Source organism: Falco biarmicus, chromosome 4 (genome assembly GCF_023638135.1).
Source record: "Falco biarmicus isolate bFalBia1 chromosome 4, bFalBia1.pri, whole genome shotgun sequence".
Classification (NCBI taxonomy): Eukaryota; Metazoa; Chordata; class Aves; order Falconiformes; family Falconidae; genus Falco; species Falco biarmicus.
The window spans coordinates 90658355-90681724 of NC_079291.1; the positions used below are offsets into that span (position 1 = coordinate 90658355).

Genomic DNA, 23370 nt, shown 5'->3' on the forward strand with positions numbered 1-23370 from the left:
AGTTCTATCATCAAACAAATAGGCAGAAAACAAAGTAGCAATTCATACACTCAGTGACAACAAAACAGAAGAAAAGCCACGCTCCACTTAGTATGAGTCTACTGATGAAGCCAAACTCTGAGAACAGTACCACTCTGTGTAAGCTCAAAGCTGCTCCTAAATCTAGAGAAACATCAGGTAAGATTGAAAAATGCTGCTGTAAACAGTGGGAAAATAAAGTTCTCCTCATGATGACTGTGGTAGAAAGTGAACAGCATAACTGGTAGAGACTAGGTTTTCATGGTAGTTTAATATTTTGCGTAGGCACTATTCATTACTGTTAAACTGCTTGACAAATCCAGTAGTCTCAAGGGACTGGAGTTCTCCTGGCAGCACCACTTCTGTGAAAGTACAGGAACCAAAGGATGTGCTTACACAAAGTAAAAGCACTTACTTTAAGCATCACAGGCTTCTCCTCTTCTTTATCAATAGGGATGTTGGTGCTGTGAACCCAGGTGTTAGTGCAAAGGTGCCTAAGTCTGACGTAAGAGTTCCTGAAAGAAAGTCAAAAGTTTCAAAGCATGAGTCAGTTTCCCAGACGGGAAATGTTCACATTGTTCGAATTGCAAGATGTTGGCAGGAGCAAGTGGGAAAAAAGTGTCATCTTTATCCATGCTGCATACCATAACAGGAATAAGACTCTCTTTATTTCATTCTATAAATTCACCTTAGGAAGTCTTATATAACAAAATCGATTCTGCTGTAAACAGGACTGTATCTATATTTTGTTGCTGTAACTCAGCTGCTGCTCAGTAACAAATTAAGCCTCTTCAAGTCCTCTCATTTCCACATGCTACACTGTATCAGAGCTGTCAGCTTCCTCCCTTACCTTTCTGTTTTTCAGCCTGTAACTCCCCAATACCTATTCCATTTCCTAAACTGAGATTTTTTTTGACTCTTCGTACAGCTAGTCAATGTTGTGCAAACAATAAAGGTCCATTAAGATACCAGAACAGGAGACCAGTATCCAGCAACTTTCTCTAGCAGAACTCCTACAGGGACAGCTGTTCCCAGACTGTCTTCTCAGGTATTTCAGGCAATGACACTATTTTGCACAGACCACGTCTTTGGTAAAATGTGTCAAACCAGAGTATGATGAGCATCTTAGTCCAGGCTAAGAAACAGCCTCTCAGCTGCAGCACAACCCCCTCTTGCCACACAACCATGGCAGCCCAAAGGACAGGAAAGGCAGCCAGGACAGCTGCTTTTCGTGGCCACATTAACTTGTGCTAACTTACAAGTATCTGATGATTTAGAGAGTTGGTTTAAGTAAATGAAACAAATCTGCTGTGGTTTCTTGGTGGGAAGAGACAGCAAAAAGCCTGCAAGCAGACTGTGAATCACTGAAGGGTTCAGCATGTTTCAAGTATCAAGAAGTACCATAGGAACAGTACAGGACACGTAAACAACAGAAAACACAATGCTAAATACTTGATGTTAAATCCCAGCTAAGATAATACAGACAGGTCATGGGACTGCCTTGATCGGACAGTCAAGGCTTTTAGTCCCAGGTTGTTCAGTGGGAAGGAATTCACTTCATCTCAATTTTCCCACCTGTAAAATGGTGTTCTGTTACTTATAGCTCAATAGTAAAGTACTTCACTGAAGCTTCAGGCACTTGTGAAGTATTTCTACATTAACTTGAGGAAGAAACTTAATTCCAAAGGGTAAAAGAAAAACAGTGGAAGACAGCTTTACCTTAAAAAAAAAAAACAACTAAAAAATCAAACTACAAAGCAGACAGTCAGTTCTAATAGTATGCTTAGCTGTACCTGGGGACAAGGCTGTCTCCTCCTCGCAAGGTGGTAGGGTCCAACTCAAAGATGGAGGAGATATCATTCCCTTCAGGGACAGACACCAGAGAGTAAGCCATCTTCTCCTGAGCACTGTGCAAGCCTCTTCTGGAGGCATCCTGCTCAGGGTCCAGCTGCGGAAGAAGTCCCATCACACACAGTCAGACCAAGCCCCACAGACCCACCTGCCTAGCGTTACATAGGTGTGCCCTCTGATGTGCAGACATGACTCTGAACCACTCCAAGTACTAGTTAAGACAGCTGGGCTTCAGGACACCAGTAAAACTGACAAATAGCTGCTCCTGACAACCATTTATTTGCTTTCCCTGGTGTTAATAACTTCTGAGTATTTCCGGATCACAAACACAATGAATCCTAAACCACAGAGGTTATGTCCTGCAGACAGCATCAGAAGAGTCTCAGAATCCCCCAGCCATTCACCCCACAGCACACTAGGAACTCTGACAAGTTTCAGATGACCCACGCCTGCTAAGATCCCCACCCCTGACACTACCAGCTCTTGAAATGTATTTGAAATATTGCAATTATCACCCTAATAAAGCAGTTATGTGAGCTGCAAATGTGAAAATCAGCAGCAAAAATGGGACTCTCATCTATCAGTCACAGCCAAACAAAACAAAAAGCTAATCAAGAAGTTAGATGTCTTGCTGTTAACGCTAGAGCTTATGATGCACACAAGCACATGTTCAAAGACCATAGCATCAGAAGTATCTTTCTTTCCAAGGTGCCAGCAAATTACCAGCCTCCTTTAGCAAAGTAAAGGTACTAGCATCAACTGATTAAAACCCTGGAGTTTCAGATGAAAGGACAAAAGGGTAGGGGAAAAAAAACCTAGGAAAAAGGAGCAGCAACTTTCTCTAAACCCTTTTACTACAGAGATACCAGTTATCACTAGACAATGAAAAAGTGGCTGTCTGACAACACAGGAACCAGCTGTCCATGTATAAACATCTGAATCCAAGAGGTACTTTTCAGAGCAATCAAGACCCAATTTACCAGCTTCTGTGTGATCGAGGCACCAACGGAAGGTAGACACCCAAAGCAGTCAGCACTCAAGTACCTGTTTTTCAAAGTCCTGGTGTAAGTCATTGCAATTCTTAAACATATGGCAACAGTATCTACTGGTGCTTGTGCCTCAGGATACTCTGTAGTTAGCACATTTGCAGTCAATGAACTTGGCTGTAAAGTAGTGACATTTAAGGTCTGACTTTGCACTTGGGAACAGGCAGGCAGGTGTATGGAACAGAAACACACACTGGGAGTGTGCTTTCAAGATAAGGAGGAACTATAGACTGAGAGACCATCTGGAAGCTTTACACCGGGAGAAATTTGCTCACTTGGAATGAATTCTCCACACTTCTGCTGTCTCCTTCATCCCCACAGTAAGGCAGCACCTCTGTATTCACAATTTGTAGTTCAGGAGACAACAGGTCAGTTACTGAAACCGTGGCAAAGCGGAAAATGAGTAGTAAATCAGAAAGTAGGAAATGGGGCCATTTAGTAAGAACTAAACCTTAAACCCTGAAGCTGATGACAGCAGTCCCCTTTAACTCTGAAAGGTACTAGCTGGCATCTCACCCATGCCCATTTCAATCCTGTTCTTGTACAGCTCACCAAGGCATAAGAAAAAATCAACAACAAAACACAGAGCTGTGCAAGTAAACCTGACGTCTTGCAGGCAGCTCACATTTGGATCAAGCTGAAGTTTGGATAAAGTTGGGTAAAGCAGCCTACACGATCCTGTCACTAGTGAATGTTAAACGATGCAGTAATTTTGTGTCAGAAATGAATTATGTGCTCCTGATCCTATTCTTTATGGTCTATTTTTGCCACCTAGTGGTAAAGAGGCAGAGCAGGGAAAGTCAGTACAACTCTGAAGCCAGCGTGTTATTATTACTGCACTTACCAGGAGACCTCAGCATATCACCAGTAGGATGGATGCCTATGTAAGACCTCAACACTGATCAACTTTCAAAAAGTTAAGCCAACAAAACAATTCAGTGTTGGGTTACCCTTCCCCAAACAATAGCTTTGTGGGATCTTTTTGTTCATTTTTTCAGGATGTTTACTGAAGTCAAGCTGTCAGAAGATCAGTGTTTGCTGCCAAATACCACCAGGAACTAATCAGGATAACAGCTCAATATCTGGGGGCAAGGGTAAGCATTTTAATGGCCAGGCTATAATGAGAAATCCTTTTAGATGGAAAAATCCACCCTGCAGGACTCCAAAGCCTCACTGTGCATTCATCTTCTCAAAATTTGAGTAGTAGTTCTTTTTCATATCCAAATGGAACACATCTTCCATAATACAGCATAAATGACCAAGAAAGCTGCGTAAGAATACAGTCAAATCCAAATGAAAAAACATAATGCACAACGGAAAGCGCTGTTCCACTTTTATCTGTTTTCAAGTACGGAAGCAATGCTGCTTCCTTCAACACCAAAGAGAAGCTTCTATTAATACAAAGCATCAGTACACTCAATCTTTGACACAGCATTTACCGAAAACCACACAGACTGGCTTTCAGAGGAGAAATCAGAAGAATGGCACGGAAATATTTCTCACCCTGCCAATCTTGCTCTCTAGACCCTTTATCCTGGCTTTCCCGTGACAAGCTAAAATGACAATGGGAATTAATTTCTTGAACAGGGAGGTCAGACGACTGACTGGCACAGCACCACATGAGCATTCTGTTAGGAACACTTGCCGTCTGGTGTCACCTTGAAGAACTTGCTTTTCAGACCTATTCAAGAGCATGCTTCAAGGAAGAAAGGTTTAAGAAATAGGAAGACAGAAAAAGAGATGCTACAAAGGGGGGAGGCGAGGGGGTCCAGGTAATGTACAATTTTGGTTTCAAATGCATTGCTCATCTGTAAAGTCTAATCCAGTTTCCAACACCCACTCTTCTGGACAGGCCTTAAAAGACTTCCCATCATTCTCAGTTTTTTAGTTTCTTCACTAGCAACAAAGCCTGGACCATCTATGCACTGGCCAGGTAACCACCCGGGGCCTGTGTCAAGCCCTCCTCAATTAGGGGCAAGATCATACTCTTGCCTATACTTACTGAGGATTGACACTCCAGGTCATCTTCCTCATAGTCAGGGTTTACCTGATGGAACAGAATCACAGGCACGTCAAAACTCTAACAGAGCTGGAAGTGGGAAAAAACCTCAGCATGGTCTAAACTTACTTGGTTTAAAAAAGAAAAAAAAACCACCAAAAACTACCAGACATGCAGAACAAATATACTATGCAAACCAATTCACTTCTAATCAGGCATCTGCCTGTCCATGAATTAAGCAGTTAAGTAACCTGCAAATAGGCAGAGAGATTTATCTTATTCAGGATAATCACTAAAGGGGCAAGAGGGGTAAAGAGTTACCAAGTCACAGTTGTTTTGGGGGTTTTGGGGTGTTTGTTTCTTTGTTAGGTTTTTTTTTTGGTTTTGTTTTTTTTTAATTCCAAGTGGAATTCCCATCTAGAAATTAGTGGCTTGGCAGAAATCTTTTAGAACAAACACTATTCTAACTGTGGGTCAGGTTAGCAATCTCCTCTGGTATATTTTTGCATGATGTAAGACCATGGTTTGGTTTTGGCTGATTAGCAAACCCAAGATTTACTGGAAAAGCTCTATACTGGATCACTACTGAAAAGGATTTGCAAACGTGCATGTGACAAAATGCTGTTGTTTCTCCAATCTGCTTATTAGAACAAAATAAAATGGGATATTTATATATCTGGATATCTGGACTTTCCTACTGAAGCTCTGAGGTCAATCACATGGGCCAAGACAGCCCCTCTACGCACTCTTAGATCCAGGACAGCTTTTACTTACTGAGGTTTGTGTAATGGCATGTTGATTTATTTACTTGAAAGCATGGATATAAGTAATTTTAATAAGCATTTACAAGTACTAAGCAGCAAAACTCACAAAATTATAACCCTTAGACTTTTTTTTCTTTTTTTTACTAAACCATTTTGAAATCTTATTTCAACAGGGGAAAGATGTCCACTCTGGAGAGAGGAAAAGACTTATTTCTTTTGTGCTTGCGCAGTTAAGCATTATCTGCAGTTCTTACTAGAGTAGTATAAAGTCTAACTGCATTTTCATTTCATACTTAGTTCTACAATCCCACTCAGAAATCAATGAATCAAGAGAAATTAACAACAGTTAAATTCATTTTCCCCTGAAGGCTCTCAGCCGTTTACAATTTATTTATCTATTAATAAATCCATCTTAATTCTACTGTCCACATGACAGGATACTATTTGTTGTCTACTCTTTGCAGGAGAAGAGTTACTGCCTGTAGAAGTTATACAAATGGTGACGTAAGCTGAAGATCACCCCTGTACTATGGCATCCCTTCAAGTCTCTCTCATCTTGCTTTCTGTATTTAGCCATCTACTTTGGTATAAATACCAAGGACCCAAACACCACTCTCCTCCCCTCCCCTGTATCTATTTTTAGGGCAGGAAATGAAAGATAATCAGAAGGTGCAAAAGGAAGAAAATAATGTGCAAGGAAAAGCAGAGCTCCTCAGCAAGCCCAACACCTACCTCTGCTGCTAGGTAGTGTCCAGTTGCAAGATGCTTGAACCTGAAAAGGCTATTCCAGTACCCCGCGCCCCCACGACAAGGATCATGCTGCACCACCTACAAGGAAAGGGGAACCACATTTACACTGTACGTCAGTGACCTCCCTTTCAAACCCAGCATTTACCGTATTTCATGTACAGGTAAGAGGACACAGACAAGGAGCTCCAGAAAAGATGAAACAACCTTCCCTGTGTGAGCAACACACAGTACGGTAAATATTTTGAGCTGGCTACAATTATTTCACTTCATCCACTTCTGAATGATGGCAGGAACAGTATGGTGCAAGCTGACAGAGCAGTCATTTAAGAAGGTGCTCTAGATGTGCATGGGTTGTTAGGTCTTGATAAACTTCCTAAAGAAATGCAACAAACCCTTTCCCTTTCTGGTATAACCAACTTCTGACTTTCTTAAAGTGAAGGAGGGAAGACACCTGGAAATTCTTCAAATGCAACGGTGCTGCACAAACAAGTAAGATTGTTCTATTTACTCTCTAACTTCTCCCTTGGCAAGCAGAGCCTCTGATGATCGGTTACTTCCTACCAGCTACCCTGTGGGTACACCTGCTGCCTTTGGGAAAGCTCAGCACAGCTGGCCTGTGCCTTTCAGGGAAGGGCTACCTTACCCTGCCTCACACCTACCAGCCCCTAACAGCACACACATGGACAGTTACCACAGAAGCTACTGGTATCTAGTAACGTCTCAAAGTAATGTTAATTACAGGCACGCTTTCAAGGCAAATATGGGAGAAGCTGTATATCAAAGCAGGTACTTCTGCAAAGAGAATATGCAAAACACCTATCCACCATTACAATGAATTTTATGAATCTCACATGCAGTTTGCATAACATATACTTAAAATCATAAAGCAAGTCTAATAATACTAATAGATGAAAGACATTTTAAGAAGCCAGTGATGGCCAAGATGTTACTGTATATAAAAGCCAAGTAAAGGAAAAAAAAAATAGTTCAGACAAGCGATGCACAGAGACCAGTGAAGGGTTGCAATCTCCTGTCCAATGAGGATATGCATAATCACGTTATTCCACACCAAAAATAGAGTGTTCAGTACACTCAGCAGGACAGCTGAAATTATTAGCTGGTGTTAAACTTTAGTAATGGTAAGAAAATTACTTCATAGATGCTCTTCTGTCCCCTTTTTCTGAATTATCAAGAACCTGAACTTGAAAGCTATCTCCTGCACCATTAGATATCACAACTCCGTTTTGATTCTGCACAAAAAGCACAGGAAGTACAGGCATTTTAAGATTAAACTTCTAACACCAGGAAGACTATTACCTAAAAAAAGAAATCCAGGTACACTGTTTTTAAGGAGAAGCAGTAACCATTCCTACAAAGCCACCCCCAGCCAGGGTTACTATTCTTACCTCTACTTCCCACAGGGCTTTTGAACTGGTTGCAGATGTGGCCGACTGCCTCCCTGTCGTTCTCAGGAAGACATGCTGCTTCTTCCTGTGCTCATCGCACGTCAGAAACTTCTCCTGTTCTGCGTGAAAGAGTCTCACCACATCTCCCTGTCAGAGCCCAGACAGCATGATCAGTGCTGATATTGCCCATCAGTGAACCAGTTACAAGCAAGTGGAGTTTGGGTTTTGAGTCTTACCCCTTTGAGAATATCATCTTTGTTATCACTCCATTTCATGAAGAGGACTATTTTCCAGCTTGTATTGCAATTCACAGAGTTGACCTAAAAGGAGAACTACAACCATTAGTCCCACTGTCTTGTGCCTGTACAAGATACTACCATGAACTACTGCCTTACTTTTTAGGGAATTTTCAAGATAATACTGTGATCTCTCTTGCATTACTCTAGAGAAGGAAAGCCCTTTCTGTATTTACTCCAGAACAACTAGAGAGCTGACTTGCTAGGAAGTCATTTGCCGCTCCTTTTGATTTTCAAGGAAAACCTTGGGTTTAGCCATTCAAGCAAGAGACATCAAATTCAGACCTCTGTCCGGTGCCCAACAGACATGAGAAAAGCCCGCTAGCTCTATTAAGCTGCTGATTAATCAGGTAACCATTCTTAAACAATGCCGCAGATACCAACCAGCTTGCTGATTTTCATTAAAGTCAGTCCAAGCAGCTAGGCTGAAACATACAGAGGGGTTTGTACAGCTGCTCCAGCTGTGTCCGTCTGCCCTCACCTCATTGCATCCTGGATTATCAACAAGCTGATGACTACTGGCGTGGAGAGGCTGGCCAGCGTTGACAGGATTCAGGACTACTTTGTCTCCAATGACAACCTGTAGATAAGTGCAGCATCAGATAGAAATTTGCACCCTGAGAAAGCTTTTTTTGCCTTCTTTTTTCAATGGGAATGATGGGAGGAAATCACCTTCTTGCAGTTCAAAGAGATGCCACCGAGTATAAAAACCAGGATTCTCTTTGCTTCAGAATTTAGCTCACTGCACTCAGTCACTCAAAAACCCAACACCCTATACTATTGGACTCAGAGGCTTGCAGAAGGAACACAGACTGCAATTCTGGTAGCTAACCTATCTGCTGCTTTCCATGAACTTGTTTCACTGGTTAACATTTAACAAATAATTCCTGTAGCAGAAAGGTCAGTCAAAAATCATCCTCCTACAAAGATGCACTTTCATTTGTAAAATCAGATTCTTGACCAGGCTGGCAAGACAAATGCACTCTTATGGACAGTAAAGGTCCTGTTCTTCCCTTCCTCCAGGGCAAAGCCTTAAACTAAAAAGCCTCCTCTCTATTGAATAGAACTCTTCTTAGTGATAAATTGTCTGAGAATTGGTGTGATTACAAAGCACTTAATGGCCATTAAGACTGCACTACCCTGTGCTTTGGCTTTACTTTATGTGTGTGCCTGTAGAAAAGGAAAAGTCACGTCAGAACACACAGGGCCAGTCTACAGGATAAACTATTCCTGCTTGATAGTCTGCTGTGTTTAGGTGCCAAACATATACCTGGACTGTACCACGGAGCACAATGAAGCTTACTACCTCCTGGTTTTAGGCAGATAGTATACTCAGGTGACTCAGATTTTGTAAAAAAGAGATTAAGAGATTAAAATGCTAACGCATTTAATTCAGAACCCATTATTTCCCAGATCTCCCATGAATGGGAGCATTTAATCTCGTAACAACCTCATTCCTCATATGCAAAATGAAAATGAATTTTGATTCCAAACTGACAACATTGAAAACCAAGACGCTAATTATTTGTTCCAAATCTACTGAAGGAACTCAACATTTCCTACCATTTTGAATTGGACAGCAATTGTGAAAGGCTAGCGTAATTAGGTCCCTTATTCCCTCCAACGTTAAATCACTGCATGTTTCCAAAATACAAGTTACCATAGCAAATTTTCCTCCCCCTCATGACAGCATAGGAAAAAGGTTGTTCATGCATCATCACGCACTAAAAGATCTGTGCATTTCATTAATTGCAAGACAGGCTTCCTGAAACAACCTTTGCCAAGCTGTGCACAAAGCAGTACGTGAAGATATTCCTTAGGACTTACACTGTCTCCAATGGAACGCAGTTTGTAGAAGGGCTGTATGTAGAACCAGGAACCTTCATTTCCAGCTTCATCTAACGTCACCCTCATAGCATTCTTCTCTAGCAGAGCTGGAAGCCTCTTATTTACTGTTAAGTATTTGTTACTTTTTAAGTGAAGCAGCTAGAATAAGAATTAGAGTTCAGTTCTAAGAATGCTCATTTTTCCTCCCCTCAATAAATAGCCAGTGTGCATAAGATAACCACAGTACTACATAGGGATTATAGTAAAAACTAAATTACATAAAGATACTGATGAATTCAGGCACAGTGTCACTTACTCTTCTTTCAGTATAGATAGAATCCTACAGCACTAAACATCTCCAGATAATCCAATTGGCCGCTTCTCCAGCTAACAATAAACACTTAAGAAATGCCCTCGTCAAAAACCCAGGATCAAAAGTTGTAAAATGCTGAGGACTAAGTTGCTTTCCCTGGTAAGAGGGGGGTGGTGAGAAGTAAAGCTGCTCCTGTCTTGCCTGTTCTGTCTCATTTAACAGAAAACGTGACTGCTTCTCTGAAGACTCTCCTCAAAGTCCCATTCTTCAGCCCCCCGCTGTGTGCCACCCTTCGGTCTGCACTCCCTGAGCAGGAATGTGTGAGCTGCAGCAGGTCATCTGCCAGCTCCCGACCTACCAGCTCCAACCAATTGTTGCTAGTTTCCAGTAAATTTAGCAGACAAGTACTTTTGTACAGAAAGCCACTTTTTGACGCCTTTTAACTACCACAAATACTCATAGAACAGATGGGAGTTATGGGAAAATACGGGCAAAAACTTACCGCTGCTCTTACTAGTGTGGATATTTGTAGTACAATCACAAATGGGTATAATTTTTCTTCCTTCATGATTACAAGTAGATTATTTTTTTTTCCTTTTTAATGCCTCAGGCACTCAGACCAATAGTGCACTTAATTAAACCAAGGCAGGCACATCCCTGCCCTTCTTCCACCAGGTTGCTCCAAATCCTGCAACTGCTTGCAAGGGCAGCCAAGCCATTTCTCCTTGCAAAACGGAAGCCCAGCCTCCCGGTGCTGCTAGCCACCCCCACCCCCCACCCCCACCCCCACCCCGCTGCCCGGTACCATGTCAGCACAATAAAATAAAAATCATCAGTACAGAAATTTCTTCATCTAAGGCTCAAAATGCTGAGGCAACTATCCCTATTTCTGAAGTGCTGAGACTCTCTACTTAGTGGAAGCAGGTATGCTTGGTTTCAGGGTGAACCCACATCAGCTGCATATTGTCTTCGCCATTTATTAAAGACTTGTCTTTTTTAATTATGCAGTTATTGTACTTTCTATCTTTCTTGGGTTTGATGCATGGGGGTTTTTTTCCTCTTTTCACTCCCTCGGACTTAGCATATCCTTTGCTTCAATGGACTGCAATTACTTATATGGCTTGATTTTCCTTCTCTGGATTAGTTTACTAGTTGATGTGTCAACATTTGATTGTGAGAGACCGTATTTGGCATTGTACAGTGCCTGTACCATCTTCCAAATGGCCAACTCTAATGAGTCTTTCAAGAAGTATTTCTGAGGAAAGTCATCATATGGTGACTTCAAAAAAAAAAAAAAAGTACAATTAACCCATAATAAGAAAGTGACTCCATCATAGCTATACACCCAGTTCTTGCTTTACAGGATCCCACTTCAGGACACTGTCATACCTTGCAAAACTAGACCCTTCTCCATGAATTCACACTGAGCAGGAGAGTTTGAGCAAAATCCTATACAGCTTGCAAAGATGCTCACAGCCTACCTGGATAACATTGCCATACTGGATGACTGTTCCCAGCAGCTTTCTGTTTTCAGTTTCATTCTGTTTCTTTTCCAAATCTGCTGCATGCTGAAATTAAAGGAGAACAATTCAATTGCTGAGTGTTTTATAAAAAGAGCAGCAAAACACCCAAGGTTCTTTAAGGTTATTTCAAAGAACTGGAAAAACAGCAAGCATCTGAAACAGTGTCGTTTCCTCTTCCCAACTTTCAACAGCGTAATTTCCAATTCATTTTCTCAGGTGTTTAGGAAGATAGACACACACCAATTAAGCAACCCATGGTTTGGGTAAAACATGACAGTTTTGGAACAAAACATAAGGTGAGAAGCTCAGATAAATAGAAGAGAAGCCATGAGAAGACAATATGACACCTGCGGGGGGAAGGTGGGTGACAACACAAGCCAGGAAGCCTATATTCCTTTCTACCGACTTCTATACAAATTGAGTTGACCTTCCCTTTGGTTCTTTATTTTACTTTGCCAACACAGGCCCCAACTCTGCTACAGCCTGTGTTTTTATGGTGATTCAATCATCTTTACTGCACAGCAGGATTATTTAGAAGACACTTACAAATGCCCACGGCAGCTCTGAATACACGAGTTCCCAACTTCCCAGAGCCACAGAGCCTGCACTCCACGGGGCTGAAGGATACTCTACCAGCTGTGAAAATGCAGCTGTGCATTTCTGTATCACACTAACATGGTAATAAAAGGGAAAACACTTGCAAAATTGAATGATCATAGCAATACGTTGTTCTATTTAACAATTTGTAACTTAGTCTCTTGCACTTTGTTTTCTTTTATAAGAAATGAGCTATTTTGCCCAGGCTGTTTTTAAACTATTTCATTTGGTGAAGAAATTCTCCCTCACTTTACATAAGAGATCCCTCCACAACCCCCTTTAAAAAAAATTAAATAAAAATCTCTGCTTGCTTTAACTGATACCTGGTGGTAGAGAGTAATTTAAAACTAGACTTTTTAGAAAGCTAAGCAGCAAGGTTTACAGTTTGATACTCAGATCTCAAGGACTATGGTAGGTCCAGTTTTCTCTTGGAGGAGAAGAAAAATGCCCAGAGTTCCTAACTGTAGTAAGGTGAAGTACTAGTAACAGAGGACAAAGGTGAAGTACTGCAAAGGAAAAGCTATCTGTACACTGTTATAAAATTTCATCATCTTCAGCTTACAAAAAAAGTGCTATTTTTAGAAGTTGTGTTAGGTATGACAGCTGGCTCTTGCTCCAGAAGAACTTGGAATAAAGCTGCTCATTCAAACTCAAAAATATATTCAAGAATACAATGCAGCATAATTTTCTCTGTATTATTAAAAGACAACTTTTTTTGCTTGATTTCAAAGTGTTCTGTTGAGAAAGGATTTCTTCAAGACACTCAGGCCCTCTCAACTATCAACAGCAATCACAGAAGACAGGACTTCACTATCTGCACTGGATTGGGTGCCCCATTTATGATAAAGAAAATAGCGTATTCTGTGATAATATGATAAGACTTTGGATGCATTTCAAAAGCATGCACCAAAACTGACAATCATTCAAGAAGAAAGAATCATTTTCTCTGGCCACTAGATGTCAGCTTCTCAACCAGCGCTGACTCTTGATACCAAAGGAAGACAAGTGTCCCAGATTTTAAATCCCTTAAATGGCATTAACTTAAAATAACCTGACCTCAGCATTGAGTGCTCCACAGCAGACAATAAATTCCACCAGCAGACAAAAAGAAGCCAAAAAAGGCAAGTGATGATGAATATACCTCACATCACCAATTTCATTAGAAATTATATGCACTGATAAAGAAATCTAATCACGGGCAGAGCTAACAGTTGAATGCACATGTTTCAGGGCACAGCCCCCCAATACACATCATGCAAAATGCAGGGTTTTACAGTGTATTCCATGTGCCAGCAAGTGGAAAAGATGACACATGTAGCCATATGACTGCCAGAAAAAAAAGTTTTGACATATGAGTGATATACATGGGACCAAACTATTTCAAAGCCATGCATCAGCCTCAGGTCACTCAATCCTAATTTGGCACATGCTGCATAAAGGATTATCCTTTATGTCAAAGTGATGTATATTAATGAACCTCCAATAAAATTGTAAAGTACTCAAATCCTTTCACCAAATTAAGCAAGCAGTTCATGCATGGTGGTACATTTCTGTACAAACATCACTCAGCTGGGGCTAAATACTGGAAAAATCTAATCCTGTATTTCCATAGGGACCCCGGCACAAAATGGTAAAGTGTCAGACGAATAGGAACAGGTCCCAAACACCTGAACTGGCCTGTACTGAGGAAAGAGAAGACAACTCTAAATGACAGTTATCATAAAAAAGGGCAATTACAAACTATTTTTCTCTTACGTGACGCAGTACTTAGACCACACTTTCTGTTGAAATCCTTGAACTCACATACATAACCTGTGGGCAGAAGCTCTCCCCTTCCCTTGTACACCAGAAAACGAAACCCAGAATCCCCCATTACTTAAAGCTTGCTGGCACAGTCTACTGTCTGCTTATCACTAAAGGGGCAGCAGAAAGGTGGCACAAGTGAGGAGGGACCTTTGGCTGCAAACCAGTACCAAAATAGCTTTCTCCTTGCCAAGTTAATACTTCTAGGTTATAAAATTATGTTTTCAGAAGCAAAATGAGTCAAACAGTCAGCCTTTGTGAAACGCAGGAGCAAGGCAGCCATATGGCAATCAGCAAATGACACTCTCCTACAGGGCCATTTTGTATTTCAGTCTACAATGAGCTTAATATAGGCTTAAAGAAACTAAAAATATTTAGAATTGTAATTTTGACATCAAGTACTCCAGCTATGTAATTTTAACATAAACATGGAGTTTATTTAACTCTAAAGTCAACAGATGGTATTTAAGTTAAGTTGGCTTTTTTTTTTTTTAACATAGGAACTCTAAAAACAGCAATCAACTGCCTTACTGGGTTTTCATCTGCTGAATGTCAACATTTTAGTTAGAAATTATTAAATACTGCAAGCTAATAAGGAAGGAGAGGCTGTCTGGCCTTATAATTACTCATAATTACCCATCAACCTTCACATGTATTAACAGCAGCTATGTTTGCTTGAAGAATCCCATTAGATTTATCAAACCAGTAGCTCAGATGGCATCTACCAGCACAGCTAATGCCTGTGACTTCTCATGTTGGGTTGCGAAGTCTGAGACTCCTCTACTCTGCGTAGCTGTTTGAAAGGTCCCATTTTTATGCTGTTACCACCCAAAATGCCCACGTACAGCACTGCTACAGTTAGCATGGGTTAATGACAAAAACTTAAATGGCTACCACAACTCTAACCCAGTATCTTACATGGCGGCATTGGGACACACAGCCCTTGAACAGCACGTTGTCATAAATCAAAGGATGTTTAAAGAGTCAGATCTCAGTAAATGTCTCAAAAGGAGTCTTGCATACCGATTTCTATCTACTTTCTCAGTGTCTCCTGGTCAACTGTGTCAAATTGATTGGAAATACTTATTTAAAGCAGTATGGATGGGTGTTGATGATCAAAAGGAGCCTAAACACAAATACTTACATGTAGTTTATTGAGTAACACTGCATCTGTTGTGCTGTTAGCTCCTGGCTTTGCTGCTTTCCAGAACTGCTTTTGAGCAGAGTACCGGTTCATGGGACACAGTTTGAACAGGCAATCTATAAGAACAAGAACAAACAGAAAGATTGCTTCAACCATTCGTAATTATCTGGATTTTTGCTGCTAACATTGTCCAAATATTCCAGCAGCAAGGAAAGGTTTATAAACAAATTCCAAAAAGCTCTTGATCAGACAAATGCTTTTTTGAGTAACAAGAATGCTGCCCCATGAAAGATAAAAATTAACTGTTGCTGCCAAACATCTGATGCAAGACCAGAAAATTTATAACTTGTCCCAGTTAAATACGCTACCATGCTAAAATGGTAACACGTTTCAGTGCTTTCCCAGGCAGACAGACTCATTTTACACACTCTCAGCCTCTGGTTTTTCTACTTTAGCAGGTATGCTACTTCACACAACTGATGTTAGGTTGGGGGGTTCGAGGTTGTTTTTTGTTTAGGTTTTAAATTAAATTTCTTCTATTGCCACGGAAAATGAAGCACAAATACTTACAGAATCTCACCTAACAAACAGCAGCAGCATAAAATACCCCCAACAACAGCACACACAAGCACAGGCATTCAAAGCATAGTTCGAGGTAACAGTAAACCTCCTCGGGGTATCAGGTTCTTTACCCAGTCCATCAACAGTTTGTTTAACATTCTGCCTGGCAAAAACCAGGAATTATAGCTCATTATTCTTATTAAAAATATATTTATATATTAAAGAGAGGCTAACTTATCAGTAATAAAATCAAATTAGCTGTGTTTACTATTTTTCCTCTTCTCTGTTGCTAAGCAACTGAACCCCAGCCCCTGCCCCCCCCCCCCCCCCCCCCAAAAAAAAAAAGCTATTCAAAGACAATGCCTAAAGTAGCAGCTAGAAGTTTAAACAAAGTGCCAAAAAAGCCAGAAGGCAGTTCCCAGGGTCTCTTTGGCAATGACATGGATGCGAGATTCCAGGTTTCTAACTCGCAGGGTATTTCTAAAGGCTGTTGGTGTACCCTCGCAGGCGAGCACTGCCGTGAGGGAAGCAGCAAGCAGCAGAGCCACAAGCTTGCAGGGGTTTTATCTTCACTGGCCAAAAAGCAGAGCTGCTTAGGGGCTACTTTGCTAACAGATGCATTGGAGGCATGTCAACCAACAAGGGAAAAACCCCACACTGAAGACAACTCGTTTCAGCTCTGCCAGAGGTTGAAGCTGCCGAAGAGGCTGAGCCCTGCTGGAGACAGACCTTGACAACTTTACCTTGGGATGCCATTTGAGATGGATGCCTTCACGCTTCTCATTCCTTTCCTAAAGGAAAGACCCATTTGATGTCACCCTGCCTGCCTGTCTAATCCATCCTCAAAGCACCGTTACAGCACACCAGAAGGGTAAAGGTCTGTCTTCTAAACTAAATCCCCTTTGAATGGGGTGAAGCACCAGTAGCAGACTGTTGTTTCAGCTCAGTGAGCCACCAGCTGCCAAATGGGCCGGTCAGCGTGTCTCACACCACCACAGCAGTCCATGCAGGCTGCTGAGCTGGCGCCCAGTACACCATTAAGAGATACAGTGGGAGACGGCTAGGGCACTGGAGACCTTTAACGGAGTGATGCATACTTGAGAAGGAGAGAAAAGAGCTGAGGGTTTGTGGAAGGAGATGTAACTGCATCTATCCAGAAACGCTCACCTCTACTTTGACACTACCAGCTTACAGCTTCTGAACAAACAAGGGAAGTGGAAAGGAAAGTGGAAAACAAAAGCGCAAACCACACTTTCCAGGTTTGCTCTCTTCAACGTATTTTTAATTTACATAAAGATGATTCACAGAGATTGACAGCACCGAACAGATTCAAAAAGCCACTGCAGGCTGCCACTTTTAAGCTAAGACTATGCATTGTAAGCAACACACCAGTTATAAAATTTTCTATTTTTGCTTAAACCATCAATTCACACAATGACAGCAATTAACACACAGAACTGCATAGAAGAATTAATTGTATGCTACATTTAGTCACAGTGCAAGTGTACTTTCTTCCATCCCTTTCAGTAAAGAAAGTTGTCAAGTTAGGCTTAACTTCTAAATTGTTAACTGCAAGCAACCCCCTCTGTCCCCTGCAGCACGGGGGAGGGGTCTACAAGCATTCAACCTTGTCCAATGCAAGAAGGGTATATATTAGGTTTTCGTCCTAGTTACAAAGCTACTTATCTAAAACAAACAATGACAAGTACCCAACTTTTCTTTTTTGTTCTTTGTATTTGTTCTATGAAATCTGTTTCTTAAGTGGTTGAGGAATTAAACTTAGCCTTATTCATCTCAACATCACCACCAGAGGCTGGTTAGTAGCAAATGTATTTTGCCATGGGTCAAGCTACATGAACTTTATGGCCAGAAGACTTTTAGACCTCCAGAGGGCTTACATGTTTACAAAAATGAATGTGCATGGATGGGCTAGCCGAATACCATCATGGTCGGCAATCCACAGTAGCGATGACTGTGTAAGACAAACCAACTGCTTCTTGTCAGACACTATACTTAGGGAGGTTAGGTCTGTTTCTAACAGATCCAAAATGAAGCCAAAGCAGCTGAAACCACCAGCTCTGATCATGGATTCAAGCAGCTTCAGCCACATTGGAAAGGTGATAAAGCTACTACTGCAACATAATTGCATCTTATTATACACTGTTGAATATTAATCATGAAGGAATGCACTTTCTTTTGAGATCTTGATGATACAGAGTGAAAAATGGCAGAATTGCACACTAAGTGTAAAAATAAAATACTACGTAACTGCTGATGAAATGATGACACATCAAGCCTGAACCCTGAACAAAGGTCCTGCAGGAAAAAGTGACTGCATAATTGTGTACCTCCCCATCATGCGCACGGATGATGAATGATTGCTACATGGACATGTATTAAATGTGCATTTCAATGCTTCCAAGCTAAATCCTGTTCTTCCGTCAGCAATTGCTTTGCATCTAATAAAGTGGACTAAGAAAGACCATAATTGCACCATGTGATACATTAACGCTCTCACTGTTTGGACATTTAGATCCCCACATGGGCCCCTGCCACCTGCAGCTCACAGAAATACTGTCAGCAATGTCTGGTTATCCTCTGCATGTACCAGCCTCACAGAGGAATAGCCAAAATCAAGGACACTGGAAACACTCAGAAATTCCATGTTCCAAAGTATTCTGGTGTTCAATGAAGAGAGAAACCTGCCAGCAACATTACTCCAACCCCAATTCCTTCCACCCCATTCTTTTCATTTTCTCTTATCCTTTTTCCATTCCCTTCTCTTGTACTAGACCTTGTTCCTCTCCTCCCCAGTCCAAACTTCCAACCTTTCCTGCCAGTCCAAGCCCCACCAGCCAGATTCTCTGCTTCTACCCTGCTTACATCCCCCCAACAACTGAGTAATCCAATGTGCAGGTCTCCACCTAATACTCGAGGAGCGATTGCCCAGACAATCCTCATCTCCCAAGGTTTCACAGCTTCATCATCCAAATCATTTTACACTCCCAAAGCATAAAGAACCAGAACTTTATAAAGAAAAGGATGGGCTTTTTAGGATGGGCTATTTGCCTGAACCATCAACATAGTATCACGCCAATTACTTTTTAGTAATTGAGATCTTTCTTTAAAAACATCTAGGAGAAGCACGTGGCAAAAAAATGAAAATAAAAATTTTTAAAAATTAGCCAGAACAACAAAACTTATAAACATCAGGCTGGAAAATGCATCCCCTAATGGAAACTTTCAGTCAACCTTGAGCCTCTGCAGTGCTTCTACCTCCGTCCCATAGTGAACAAGAACTGCATTGTGTAGGGGCAAGTGGCAATCATATGGTCAGTCCCTCGAAAGGGGTAGCAGCATCTGGGCTCACAGATGCAGGACCCAATTTAAGAAAGGGACCATCACTGTTCACATGCCACCACCCTTTCAACAAGCCCCCTCCAGTGCTGCCCCGTGACGGCCATAGGAATTTAAAGTAGCATTTAGGTAATGCATTAGTAAGATTGTTATAAAATATAATGCAAGACTTATCCAAAATTGCAAATACCCACTAACTTCAGAGGCTGGAATGATTTGGAGAAGTGAGCAGAGTATTTCAGAGCCCACCCAAGATAGAGTCACCTTATTTCACATCAAGTTGCCCAGAAATACACGACTCAAACACATCTATGCAATTCCACTCCTCCCTTCAGAGGGTTTTCCCACCACTTGGTGCATTAAGTGATCTTACTATGTTAATTCATTCTACCCTCAGTATACGAAGACAGCTCAGAAAGTAGCTAAACCAACACTGCCACAGCCAAAGCTCTCAGGGTTGCCTTTGCTGGCTGACAGCTGGACACCAGCCATTATTAACGCTTACCCACTTTGCTACTTTCAGAGATCAGCTCAGAGCTGTTTTGAGCTGCAGCACACATTTTTTTTCTCACTCTGCTGTTCTCTAGCAAGCTCCTTTCTAAATGATCTGGAAGTACTTCTAGATTCAGCCAGGCTGGTTGTGTAATACACCAGTCATATTTTCCAAATCTCCCCTGGCTATTTTAAGCATTTAGTAGAAGGTCTTCACCAATTTTTCTGCAGTTAGAGAAAGCAGGCATCAAATATTTCGTTGGCAACAGAAAGGTGTGTTGGTATTTCATTTCTTTAAACACTGAGCCAGACGTTACAAAATGCCAACTACAGAAAGGTAAGAGCTGAGGAAAAAATCAAAATATTCCCTCTCTCATAAATCATACTTCAGAGTACTTTCAGATGAGAGAAATCTATAAAAATGAAGATATTTAAATAAGTCACTTACAAAACCCACTGAATATTTAACACCAACACAGCTGTGTCTTCGTTACTTGAAAAAAAAAAAAACAAAACCACCAAACTCCTTTTTGCACAGCAATACTAAAATTAAAAGAAAATTAGCAATTCCCTGTTGAAATTTAGCAGTTTCTTTTCAGACTTTTCTATACTTAGATACCAGATATATCCCCAAGGCCAAAGCCTGCTCACAGTAGAGAATAAATACAAGGATAGTATATTTTTTTTATTTTAAATAAAAAAAAAATAGCAGCAAAGAAGATGAAGCGGTAGCATAACTGGCAATGATGGAAATATTGCAAATACAAGTTCTCAACTTTATAATTATCGAAGTTGCACAGCTTTAATACACTCACAAGGATGGTAATGCTCCACAGGATGAAGAGATTATTTATTTGAAGACAGAATGAAGACTCCTTTTGTGCTTAAGTGAAATATTTTCATGCAAGAGGCATGTAGAATAATACAAAATGCATATATTCAATCACAGGCAAGTTTCACCTCCTCAGAAGCCCTTTGATAACTACGTTGTCTATTTCTATACTTTTTCCTTCTAAGGTTTAAAATTAATACATGACAGCCTAAGAGGTTCAAAGAATGTAGAACAAAAGCGGCTACAGAAATGTGTTGATTACTAATCACTCCTGCATTTCCATAGAGAGGGAGAAAAAAACCTCAAACCTTATCTTACTGAAATTACTGTCTTTGTGATGAGAAGACGTCCTTTCATTTTCAATTTGCAGGGCACAAGCTTTGCTGGCAGCACAGCAACTCATTTCAAAACACTTATTTTGTCGGGACGCACTAACTGCTTGACCTGCTGTCCCAGCAGAGCCCCCTCCACACAGCTCCAGCAAGGCGAGCAGGGAAACAAACCCACACTGTGCACATTTAGCCCAGTGGGAGACAACGACCGAAATCAAATCTCTCAGTGCCAACAGCTCTGCCATGCCGCAAGTGGGGAAAAATTGTATTCCAAGCCCAAAGATCTTTTCACATTCACACATACAACTCAATCATTCAGGATTCAAACACTGAACTAATTACATGACAAAATATATTAGAGGTTTCTGCTGCTGTGAAGTCTGTTACCTCCCCTTCTGCATCTTGCCTGTTTCAAGGGCTTTCAATGCTTTTCTTTTTAAAGCAGAATAAAGGAGGAAAGTCACCCTTGCAACCAACATTTTAAATGGAGAGCTTACATGATTTAGTATCTAAATATATTCTAATTTTTATGTTAAAATAACCACCCTCAGTTCATATCTACAAGACATGAGGGTAACCACCCTCTTGCCATTGTACTCATTTATGCACAGTTCTACCAATGGAAATCGCTACTTCGTTTTTTCAAGCTGTAACAACATAGGAAATAATGTAATTGTTATTAACTTAGAGCTCATGTATCAAACCAAACAAAGGGAGAAGACTGCAACAGTGATTTGAGAGTGAAAAATTATATACCTGAGAGCTGGACACTGAATATCAATGCCTACTACATCAACAGTATTCATTAACACAACATTAATTAAAAAGCAATGGCTTTTTGAACGTATGCATTAGCATATGACTCCACACAACATTTTTAATAACTTTGCAATAACAAATGCAGCATTTTAGATGTATTGAAATTTACCGTGGGGTAAGGCAATGAAAACTGGGCAAGGTAACCTTATTCCAATGAGAAAGAGCAAACACATGGCTCCTCACCTGCAGGGAAAATTACCTCTTGAGGCTCTGGACACACTGCCATGTCTCAGGGTGAATTAGGAACCAAAGCCCAGACAACTCAGAACACTGCAAGCCAACACCCTCTAAATCCCTCAAGATCACAATGGTAGCAGAAGTGCCCAAAAAACTACCAAAAGACTAACATGAGAAATGCACCTTTGAGTAAACATCTTAGGTACCGAAACATTCAGAATACATCAGTGTTTGTTTTATATCTACATGTAACCTCTTTGGTCTCCTTCAGAAATAAAACTGCTACTCGAAAAGAGAGAAATATTTAGACACTGGATATACAGGCAGTTCCAAAAAGAAACATTTGCAGGAAAGACCAGATGCGTTTTTGATCTCTGGTACGAGCAGCGCTGAGTGAAGATGCTTCGTGAAAACATACAAGTCAGAAGGGAGAACAACACGTAGGAAGAAAAATAACAGAGATGCATTTATCTAAAACATATACCAGTTGACATCTATGGTGTCAGGTTAAAGAAAGCAGGAAAACTGGCAGCCTCCTTGTCGCTGAGCGGCATCACAATGGATAACATGTCCCTGGATGGGCGATACACAAGACTACAAGAGATCTAGGAAGACAAAAACGACGCTGTGTTGCCTCAGAGAAAGCTGTTAAGGACAGTGAATGAATGCACCAGGTATCCCTTGAAAGCATTAAGGAACATGTCCGATTTATGGACACAAAGGGTAACTCAGACCAAGAGAAGCTACTTAAATATAATCTCAAGAACATTTAGAAGTCATGGCTCCTGGCTAGTAACAAATACAAGCCAGAAAAACCCTCTGAATGTTGAAAAGAGAGGAAAAAAAGAGAAGAAAAAACCCCAACCTTCAAGAGAAGAGTTCACAACTGTACACATTAATTCGAACTAACACAGGATCTCAATAAAGCTACTCATTTCAGTGAGAGTTTTTAGTGTCTTAGCTCATCTCCGCCTCTGGTCCAGCATGAAAAGAAATCCTGGACTAGAGGCAAACCTTTGCAAGAGGCAAGTCCAAAGGCCAACTCTTTCTCCCTCCTACAAGTACTGAAAATCAAGTTTTACATGCTACAAGGAGAAGTGTTTTTATTTTATATGAAGGGAATACAGTAAAAAAAAAATAATAAAATATGCATAACAGTTGCAGAAGCATTTTAAAGTAAACTTTTGTGGGGCTTTAGCCTTTGTTGCAGCCTTGAGAGCTGTAGTCTTAAATCAGGAAGCCATCCCCTATCTTCCTGCTAATAGTTTCCATGACAGATCTCCCTGCAAGGCACTAAAACACAAGTCTCAGAACATGAACCCTGGAATATTCTTCCTCAAAATCTTCAGGTCTTTTCAGTCTACCTCAGTAGCATTTTACCCCGGCAGTAAACCAAAGCGTACTCATCTGCTGGCCCCATTTCATTTTATTTTGACCGTATGGCCCTTGGATTTAATTTTCAC

General features: G+C 40.9%; 1 protein-coding gene across 15 annotated transcripts in view; it reads right to left on the minus strand.

Annotated features, from left to right (window-relative positions):
• ITPR1 (inositol 1,4,5-trisphosphate receptor type 1) overlaps positions 1-23370 on the minus strand; it is a 183626-nt gene that overhangs the window by 112356 nt on the left and 47900 nt on the right. For 10 of the 15 annotated variants that reach the window (XM_056337551.1, XM_056337552.1, XM_056337558.1 and 7 more), the window contains 10 exons: positions 15338-15453; positions 11752-11838; positions 9958-10116; positions 8612-8710; positions 8071-8154; positions 7835-7981; positions 6411-6506; positions 4918-4962; positions 1812-1966; positions 434-533 (listed from right to left, as the gene is read on the minus strand). In XM_056337551.1, the coding sequence (XP_056193526.1) occupies positions 434-533; positions 1812-1966; positions 4918-4962; positions 6411-6506; positions 7835-7981; positions 8071-8154; positions 8612-8710; positions 9958-10116; positions 11752-11838; positions 15338-15453 (1088 nt within the window). Of the gene's footprint in view, positions 1-433; positions 534-1811; positions 1967-4917; positions 4963-6410; positions 6507-7834; positions 7982-8070; positions 8155-8611; positions 8711-9957; positions 10117-11751; positions 11839-15337; positions 15454-23370 lie in introns of those variants that run through there. The other 5 variants (XM_056337556.1, XM_056337562.1, XM_056337563.1 and 2 more) reach the window with 2 other exon arrangements.